This window comes from Medicago sativa, chromosome 5 (assembly GCF_051527215.1).
Source record: "Medicago sativa cultivar Bolivia chromosome 5, Bolivia_mono, whole genome shotgun sequence".
Classification (NCBI taxonomy): Eukaryota; Viridiplantae; Streptophyta; class Magnoliopsida; order Fabales; family Fabaceae; genus Medicago; species Medicago sativa.
Window position 1 is genome coordinate 4,035,026 of NC_140753.1, and position 11,140 is coordinate 4,046,165.

General features: G+C 34.0%; 1 protein-coding gene across 1 annotated transcript; it reads left to right on the forward strand.

Annotated features, from left to right (window-relative positions):
- Window positions 1-601: 601 nt before the first annotated feature.
- On the forward strand, window positions 602-9,440 carry LOC146919281 (uncharacterized; the record flags this gene model as incomplete). The annotated part of the gene is made up of 7 exons (XM_085710699.1): window positions 602-794; window positions 3,675-3,827; window positions 3,963-4,034; window positions 4,129-4,582; window positions 4,687-5,612; window positions 5,980-7,185; window positions 7,585-9,440. Coding segments are annotated over 7 exons (4,665 nt in total), but the record flags the coding sequence as incomplete, so codon positions are not given.
- Window positions 9,441-11,140: the final 1,700 nt, after the last annotated feature.

Here is an 11,140-nt window from a genome sequence, read left to right on the forward strand (position 1 = left end):
GATAATGATGTTTCAATGTAACTGGATGTAACCACTCAGCTATTGTTTTGAAGGGATGTGGTCGCCCAAAAATCTAGAAACCAACTTTTCTTTAATAAAAAAAAAATTCTCTTTTCATACTATTAAAAGATTTGTAAAATTTTGTTTGTTACTTTGTCCACTTTGTTCCTATTCCTTATATCTGCTCCTATTATTATGCTTCTTATATCTACTCATATTAAAAAATTCTCATTAATAAAAACAGCATCATATGAAACAAGGCACCACTGTGATCCTAATTCGTATATCTGCTCCTATTAATTGTGTTGTTTCAATTCATGTTGACAGATTATAATAGAGCCATTAACCTATCCACTTCACTTACATAGAACAGCAATTCATTTTTATTGTGCTGTTACAATTCACCTTCCCATTCGCTTCATGGAGAATTGCAAGAGGCGCAAAATTGTGCAAATATATGATAATTCAGTAATTGATTCACATCAACCTTCATCTCATACAAGTTTCAACGTCTCTAAAAGAAATCCTTTGTCCGACATCACAAATGGTTAGTCAAGCACAAGCACCGCAACACTATATTAAATAATTGTTTCACCTATTTTTCCTAAAATATGGATGTTTATTTGCAGAAGTACCGAATAGCTGCAGTTCTAATAGCCAGACCACCGAAATCATTGGAACCAGTGGACATGTTTTAACAAATGCAACACATGTGCCTCACGACCATTCTGTTGGATCCTTCGATGGCATGTGTGATGAAAACCGCGAGGATTCTGATATACCGGACAATGAAGGTAAGCTAGCAGATAACAAACTTATTTTGCATGCTATTCTATTTTAACGATGCAGGAATTTGAATCTTGAAAAACTTTTCATCATTCCCGCTGCCCTTCTAACATCACATTTAGTAGCATGTTGCAATTAAAAGAATTTTGCGAAAAATATAGCAAGTACATCAAATACAGAAAGGAAGGTATTTGCATTTTTAAGGAAACAAAGTTCGAATTCCTAATTTCTTCATACTATCCGCCTTCATGTCTGATGTATATTATGATATTTTGTCTCTAATATGAAATATAAAATGAAAATAGGTAAAAATTAATATAAGATTCATACAATACATGTAAACCAAACCAAACCTCAACTCCTGAATCAATATTTCCTTTTGACGCTGCAGAGTTTGACATATTAAACTTATTAGTGAAGGCAAGCTGATATAATGAAAACATTGCAATCAAACAGGAGAATTTGTGAGGTCCAACTTATTAATTGATAATTACTGTGCTTAAATGGAGTGTGTGTACAAAAAAAGGAAACCGAATAGATGAAATTTAGTGAATACCATTATTCTTGATGTCTTCTTTCTCCACTTTGGCATCTACAGGATCCAAATAAAATGTTGAATTATCAAGCAATCAAAATGAAGCATTTCTAAGTATAATCTTTATGTCTAGCAGTTTATGAAACATAGCAGAATAAGGATTTGGTGTCAATATAACTACTGCAGAATTTTATAACAATTTCAAAAGCACTTTTGGACCATGATTAATTTTAGGCAAAAGTAATTATCACATCTTTTTCCTCAGAGCTAGCTAAAAGCCTAAAATTGAAACTAATGTACTTCAGACATTCTTTCATTACAACGTGTTCCACTTCTATATTTTTGGTCTCTTTTTTGGTCTCTTACTAATAAGTCTGACGTCATATGTATGACATTCTTTCATTCCTTGAACATAATATTTGCTTGCATATATTCTTCAAGGACAAAATATATTAATTAGTGCATAATTTTGAATTACTTAATTAACCTGTTATAAATTATGAGAATCAGACTCTTTCCATGCTTCATTTTAATATATATGAGCATATATAACTCTAATTGTAGTCACCCCAAATACACTATTTTCTGTTTCTGTTTTAATACACTATTTTCTGTTTCATTTTAATATATATGCTTCATTTTTTTCATGACTGATGTAGAGCTTTAGGTTTTTAGACTTTTTTTTTTTTTTCTGATTTTGCTTATTATCTTTGTTCGTACTTTGAGATGTCCTTTTCATTTTCTGTGAGTATTTGCTTGCATATAGTCTTCAAGGACAAAAATATATTAATTAGTGCATAATTTTGATTACTTAATTAACCTGTTATAAATTATGAGAATCAGACTCTTTCCATACTTCAATTTAATATATATGAGCATATATAACTCTAATTGTAGTCACCCCAAATACACTATTTTCTGTTTCTGTTTTAATACACTATTTTCTGTTTCATTTTAATATATATGCTCCATTTTTTTCATGACTGATTTAGAGCTTTAGGTTTTTAGACTTTTTTTTTTCTTCTGATTTTGCTTATTATCTTTGTTCATACTTTGAGCTATCCTTTTCCTTTTATGTGAGTATTTGCTTGCATATAGTCTTCAAGGACAAAAATATATTAATTAGTGCATAATTTTGAATTACTTAATTAACCTGTTATAAATTATGAGAATCAGACTCTTTCCATGCTTCATTTTAATATATATGAGCATATATAACTCTAATTTTAGTCACCGCAAATACATTATTTTCTATTTCTGTTTTAATACACTATTTTCTGTTTCATTTTAATATATATGCTTCATTTTTTTCATGACTGATGTAGAGCTTTAGGTTTTTAGACTTTTTTTTTTCTTTCTGATTTTGCTTATTATCTTTGTTCTTCCTTACACATATAATTGTTGTGTTGTTTTGCTTCATATACCCACTGCAATTAAAATGATATGTTATTTGCTTATTATTAAAGTGCCGAATGCATAGTGTTATTTGCTTATTTTCATTTGTTGAGTTGATTTGGTCTCTTCTTTGATTTCAACATTTTGTTTATGGAAATCATAGTGCTATATATTTGTCTTCTTTGCTTATTATTAAAGTGCCGAGTCTCTGTACCAAAAAAAAAAAAAAAAAGTGCCGAGTCTTTTCTTATTATTAAAGTGCCAAATTCATAGTGTTATTTGCTTATTATTTTTTTGTTTAATTGATTCGATCTCTTCTTTGATTTCAACCTGTTGTTTGTGGAAATCATAGTGCTATATATTTATCTTCTTTGCTTATTATTAAAGTGCCGAGTGCATATTGTTATTTGCTTAATATTTTTGCTCATAATTTGCTTATTATTTTTTTGTTGAATTGATTCGGTCTGTTATTTGATTTCAACCTATACTTAATAGAACGTTATCAAAACACGCTACATTGTCTATACTTATATAATATAACTTTGCATCCAAGCACCTAATAAGATATGTTTATCTCATACCCTTTTGAGATGAAAACCTCATTCTCATGACTAACAAAAATAATGTAGGATTGGACTACTGGCAATGGTCCTTATGAATCAGATCATCACATGTTAATAATAAGCTTGAAAAAAAAATATATCGTTCCACATTTTACTTTTACTTGGTGTTTTGCAATCTGACTTCAAGATTTGATTTGCACTGATTCATAAAGACCTTCTTAGTCGTTATATTTATCCTCTTTCCTATGTTTATTCTTATTAAAAAAACGCTAACATGTTTATAAGGTTGGTATGTTTATTTATGTTTCATTATATACCTATATATTTTTACGCTTCAGTGCACTAAATAGCAGCTAGGAAGTCTAAAAGCAAGATGATTATTTCTGTTCTTTCAGTGATTCATTTGGATGATGATGTAAGTGTAAACCAGCACAATCTTTTTCAAGCCACAGACACAATTTTGTCGTCTGTCACATCTGCTAATGAAGAATTAATCGTTGAAAATTGTCTTCAAAATTGGGAAGACGAAGATATTCCACCAAATTCAGGTAATGTTGCTTTTTGTCTCTGTAACTTTATATTTGTGTTGCTAATATCGTATTGGATGAATATGAATTTCCATCGTAAAATTATATTGGTCGAACAATAATTTCTTGACGTATATAGCTGTTGCATGTGAACAGACATCAGCTCTGACATTGTGCATCAAAATTGCACCGATATGTTGTTGGGAATATTTTCATCTCTTCAATCAGGTACCATTATTTGTAATTTAAATATAAATATGTTTACTTTCATCCGAGACATTGTTACAATATATACAATTCATGATACTCGCGTTATTTTCAGATTCTGTTGAAAGTGTAAGTTACGAGGATTTCGGGCAGCCGGATTGTATATGCAAAGATTGTGGATCACACATGTGGTATGGAGAGAGGACTCGCAAGGAGTGCAAGCCAATAGTGCCGGAATTCTCTATGTGTTGCAAGGAAGGGAGGATCAAAATTGCGTACCCACCGTTGCCTGAACCTCTCGCTGATTTGTATTACTCTGACAATAGAAGAAGCAAGTATTTTATGGAAAATATTCGATCTTTTAACAGTATGTTTGCCTTCACATCGATGGGTGGAAAGATTGACAGCTCTATGAATAGTGGGAACGCTCCTCCGACGTTTGTTCTGAATGGCGAAAACTATCATCGGATTGGTAGTTTGCTGCCAATGGAAGGAGATGTACCAAAGTTTGCTCAATTGTACGTTTATGACACCGACAATGAAATCAAGAATAGAATGGCAGCTGTGGGGTAAAATGTTTTATACTTTGCTGATTTCGACATTTATTTTTCATTCCACTCTCTGGAGTAAAGTTTTCATACCGTACATATTGATATTTGGCTTTTGTTTGTAGGATGGATGACGACAACGATTCGATGAAATCGTCAATTGTTACTAACCTTAGAGACATTCTTGATGATGTCAATTCCTACGCCAAACAGTATAGAACTGCAAGAGATACTTTGAAGGCGAGAAATGCCCCTACTGTCAAGCTAAGAATATTAGGCAAGAGAAATCGGGATGGTCGGAGGTATAATTTGCCTACAGCGTCAGAGGTTGCAGCTTTGGTAGTCGGAGACTTTGATTCTTCTGATTTTGAAAGAGATGTTGTTGTCGAAGAAAGATCTGGTACTTTGAAGAGAATTTCGATTCTTGAGCCATCTTACTTGCCGTTGCAATATCCGCTTTTGTTTCCAAGAGGTCAGGATGGTTATCGAAAATATATCAGGTACAATGAAACATCCAAGAAGTCACAGATAAAAAGGCTATATGTCACTCTATTAGAATGGATGGCTTATATGATACAACATCGAGAAAGGATTTATTCAACTATTGTTTTTTCAAGGAGGTTGCTCCACCAATTTTTAGTTGACGGGTTCAGTATGATAGAGTATGCCAGATTAAGGTATGCAAGAGATCATCAAAAAGAGTTAAGGGCGCATATGTATAAAGGATTAACCGAAGCACTTCTAAGAGGAGAGACAAATCCGGCTACTACTGGAAAAAGAGTTATTTTGCCCGCGACTTTTGTTGGTGGTCCACGGTACATGATCCAAAACTATCAGGATGCAATGGCTATCTGTGGATGGATTGGATATCCCGATCTGTTCATCACGTTTACTTGCAATCATAAATGGCCGGAGGTTGTTGATTTTCTCAAATTGCATAATCTAAAACCAGCAGATAGACCAGATTTGTCTTGCAGAATTTTCAAATTAAAACTCGATCATCTCATAAAGGAGATCAAGAAGGGCCAAATATTTGGAGACGTACGGGCAGGTGAGTAATCTATACACTAAAGTTTTGGTCCCAACTGTACCATTTTATTTATATATGTTATGTTCCGTTGTAAGGAATTTGAAGTTGCTTTCTATTGCTACTTCATCACTATATTACAGTACACTATGCAAATACTAAAATGAATTTCAATTAATTCCATACGGCACATTGGTGAAATAGTATGTCAATTCATGTCGTATATTATGCATCTACCATGTAAATATAATGTGTATTATAGGTATTTTACAACCAATATTCAATAGTTATCCAATACTCCCTGATTATATGACATTTGTGCAATACTTTATTTCTTACATTAATTTACCATGAAGTTAACTTATTTCGAGCTTCTCTGTTATGTGTGCAGTTATATATACTATTGAATTTCAAAAGCGTGGGCTACCTCATGCACACATACTGGTGTTTTTGAAGCCAAGTTATCGTTGTAAGAAGCCTGAGGATCTTGACAAGATTATATCAGCAGAGATTCCAAACAAAGATACAGATGTGGAGTTATTTAATATAGTGACTACACTAATGATTCACGGCCCATGTGGTGACCAGAACACAAGTTCACCTTGCATGCTAAAAAATAAATGTACCAAGCACTTTCCAAAGAAATTTGTGGACCAAACCGTGCTCGATAAAGATGGATATCCAGTTTACAGAAGAAGGGACAATGGAGTTTATGTAAAAAAAGGAGAGTGTTTTGCAGACAACAGGTTTGTTGTGCCGTATAATAGAACACTGCTCTTGAAGTACAATGCTCATATCAATGTCGAGTGGTGCAACCAGATTCGTTCTATCAAATACCTTTTCAAATATGTGAACAAGGGACATGATCGCGTCACCGCAAACTTTTATAGTGGTGGAGGTGAGAGTGATTTGGATGAGATAAAAATGTATTATGATTGTCGGTATTTGTCCGCGTGTGAAGCTGCCTGGAGAATATTCGCTTTTGACATACATTACAGAGAACCTTCGGTTGAACGGTTAAATTATCATTTAGAAAATGAGCATTCAATTATGTACGAAGAGAACGAGGATATTGAAGAAGTTGTAGAGCGATCGCATGGAAAAACTACAAAGTTTTTGGCCTGGATGAAAGCAAATCAAAAGTATCCAGAAGCAAGAAATATGACGTACAATCAATTCCCGACAAAATTCGTGTGGAAAGCAACGGATCATGAATGGACTCCTAGGCAAGTTGGTTTTTCGATAGGAAGGGTCCATTTTGCTCCACCAGGTTCCGGCGAAAGGTTTTACCTGAGAACTCTCTTAAACTACATCAAAGGTCCGACATCTTTTGATGACATCAAGACTGTCGACAGTGTAAAATACAATACTTTCAAGGAGGCCTGCTACGCTATGGGTTTACTGGATGATGACAAGGAGTTTATAGACGCGATAATGGAAGCAAGTCTTTGGGGCACTGGCACTTATTTACGTAGACTCTTTGTAGAACTGATGGTATCTGACCAATTTGCCAGACCAAATGTTGTCTGGAATTCTACATCTGCAAGTTTAATTGATGACATTCTCCACAAACAGAGGCGGGTGCTTGGAGCTCCAGGTTTATTTCATTGCTAATTTATTATTTTTAATTACGTAATAATTATGTTTATTCATTCTTCCTCCTCAAATAATTTTCCATCTCTGACAATACATGCATTTGTCTTTATACGAAAGTAACTACCGTTGTTTACTCAAATTACATGCAATGATATTGGTAAATCTAATAGTGATTTTGCGTTTCTGCCAAATAATTATTCTAATGACAATTTACATTAATTATGAATGAAGAACTATTTATAACATAAGTTTTTATTGTCTGAAGTTGGAAAAAATAGCTCTATTTACACATATGTTTTTTTTTTTTATCAAAATTACATGAACATGGCTGTTTTTTTCCCGTATATATTTTCGACATACAAGACCTGCTGATTTTTAACAACCTTGATTTCTCTACCAGATTTACGGTTAACTGATGAGCAGTTGGAGGCGTATGCGTTGGCCGAGCTAGAAACGTTGTTGCAGAGTTTTGGGAAGAGTTTGACTGATTTTCCTCCAATGCCAACAGCTGATACATCGTTGGTCACTGATGTCGGAAATAGATTGATTTATGATGAGATGAATTATAATAAGTCTTTACTAGCTGCTGAACATGCTCAGTTGATGTCGACCATGACTTCAGAACAACGTAATATATATGATACAATCATTACAAGAGTCAGGGAAGACAAGCCTGGGTTTTTTTTCCTGTATGGTTATGGTGGTACGGGGAAGACATTTATTTGGAGGGCATTGTCAGCTGCATTGAGGTCTGAGGGTGAGATTGTTTTGGCATGTGCATCCAGTGGGATTGCTGCCTTGCTTATACCCGGTGGAAGAACTGCACATTCAAGATTCGGTCTCCCTTTTATAATCGACGAGACCTCAATGTGTGGGGTTACTCCAAATACACCGTTGGCATCGCTGGTGATTAAGGCTAAACTTATCATATGGGATGAAGCACCAATGATGCACAGGCATTGTTTCGAAGCACTGGATAGATCCTTGAGAGATGTTCTAAAGACCGTAGATGAGAGAAACAAGGACATACCGTTTGGTGGTAAGGTTGTTGTCTTAGGTGGAGATTTCAGACAGATATTACCGGTCATGCCCAAAGCTCCCAGGCCAGAGATTGTCTATGGTACAGTTAACTCATCTAATTTATGGAGGTACTGTGAAGTCCTTACGCTTACAAAAAATATGAGGGTTTTAGGTGGCGCATCTGAAGCAGACATTGAAGAGAGGAAGTTGTTTTCTGACTGGGTTTTAAGCATTGGGGATGGTACCACTGGGGTAATCAATGATGTCGACATATCCGTTGAAATCCCGTCCGACTTGCTTATTCCAAGTTCAGGTAATCCTATTGCATCTATTGTTGAAAGCACTTACCCAAATTTGTTAGTGAACATTGGTAAACCAGAATATTTTCAAAGTAGAGCAATATTGGCACCAAAGAATACAATTGTTGATCAGGTTAATGATTATGTGTTAGACTTGATTCCTGGTGAGGAGAAAATTTATTTGAGTTATGATACACCTTATCATAAAAACCTAGGCGGTGACGCACTAGACGACATCCACACGCCTGAATTTCTCAACACCATTGTTGCCTCCGGATTGCCAAACCATAGGATTCGATTGAAAGTAGGAGTACCTGTGATGTTATTGAGGACCATAGATCAAAATTTGGGCTTATGTAACGGTACAAGATTGATTATTACAAAGATGGGTAAATTTGTGCTCGAGGCAGAGATAATATCTGGGTCTAATATAGGTGAAAAGGTGTTTATTCCAAGGTTATCGCTAGAACCGTCTGATACTAGAATTCCGTTCAAGTTTAAACGAAGGCAGTTTCCATTGTCCGTCTCATTTGCAATGACTATTAACAAGAGTCAGGGTCAGTCTTTGAAAAATGTTGGTGTCTATCTACCGTCTCCTGTTTTTTCACATGGACAATTGTACGTCGCAGTATCGAGGGTTACTTCGAGGGATGGTTTAAAGATGTTGATCAATGACGAGGACGGTCAAGATACTGATGTGACTTCAAATGTGGTCTACAAAGAAGTTTTCCGTAATGTGTAGCACTTGGTTTTGTAGTAATGTTTTTATTGCATTTTGGTACTATTTTTATGTCGACAGACGTTGGATTATCTTTTTTTAATAAACTATGTCATTAAATTTATATGTCGTGTTACCGTAACAGGATTGATGTCGTGGAAATTGTTTAATATGGTGCATTATAAAGGTTTCTGACAATTTATTTTATGAATTGAATTATACTGTTTTTTGGTTACAAGTAAAATGATCCCTTTCACATTTGCGCTATAACTTTTCTTTCGTATGACCCGTGCGGAAGCACGGGTCAATGGTCTAGTACTACTAACATTTATCATTAAAAAAAATAGTCGTGTTTAGTTGGTTGTCATAGCGGTCTAACTATAAGACGTGAGATCATATTTGTAGGATAAACTGTTAGATTCATATGTGAGTGGTTAATTTTACATCTAGATCATGCATGTGTTTAATTTTGATTTGATTGTTTATATTCCAAGAAAAATTACCACTAGTATTAGTAAGAGTTATATATATAGACAAATTTTTATTTGAAATAAGCTTTATAGTTAGTTAGGGATGGATCAAGTATATAAATATTGGAAGACAAACACGGTTTAATATGATATCACGGACAACTCGGTGACCAAAACTTATAAAAAATTCATCCATCAATTATCATTGATACATTGTCTCTTTCTTTTTCTTTAGGGGACTTGACCTCTCAATATTAAAATGGTTGTATGTGTAGTCTTCCAAGAGGATGACTTGTATTGCTTCATAAATTAAAAAGGTACTGTCTGGTAAGAGCGTTACAATGTGAAATGAATAATGATCAAATAGGATAGTGATTAGTCTCACATGTGTGCAAAAGCGAGAATTTCAGGTTCAAACTCAGACTTTTGTATAAATAAATCTTGTTTTTATTCTTATCATTCCGGACTCAATTATAAACAATAATGTATTCATTTTTTAACGTCGCATATAAGTAAACAATGAGAAATAAACCTTGTTGAATCTCATGTTCAAAATGTATGTAATATTGATGATTATCACCACTAGAGGGGTAGAAATTAAGAAAATTAAGTACACTTAACTATTATTTTGTTTAATATGAAATTAAGAAAATTAAGTACACTTAACTATTATTTTATCAAGTGTGAAAGTAGGATTTCTAATTATAATAAAGGCTGGACGGAACTTAACCAAAAAAATGGCCGGAGGGAATACTTAACTTATATCTTAATTTTTTTTAAACCAACTTATATCTTAATTATTAACATAGTTATGTGGGGATAAAGTCATGTACATGTTCCTCTAATATTTATTCAATCTCTCACTATCTACTCCATTTTGTTAGAGATTTGATTCGAAAATGTATGATTTTCTAATAACATGAGAAATTCTAGTGTTCTTTTAGGAATTGTGGTCCCACCTGTCTGAGTGTAAAATAGAACAAAATCTTGTAGTGCAAAGCATATGTAGGTGGCAGGTCCACTTCATAGAGATCTCCTACTTCATGTTACACCAACTGATGCCATCATGCCATGGGTTCACTTTGATGAGTTTAATTATGGATATTAATGTTTAATCATGGATATTAACGTTAAACTCAGGATTTGATGACGCAGAGAGGGAGGTGTGGTTATCAATATGTTACCCAGTTTCTATTCAGAATTTTATTCACCATGACTTGATCATCAGAATTACATATGCTTGTTCAAAATAATTTTTCTTATCCCCCTTGTACCATTGGGATGCTTTTTGCAATTGTGTCTCATTCAGGATAAATGACATTTGATAGATAATAGTCTATGGCGTATCCACTACAATGGATTGTATAATGGGGAGCTCCCTCTTGCATAACATCTTGAAGACAGTTAGATTGGTTTAGCATATTGATATCTTTGTTTGATTCCGCTACT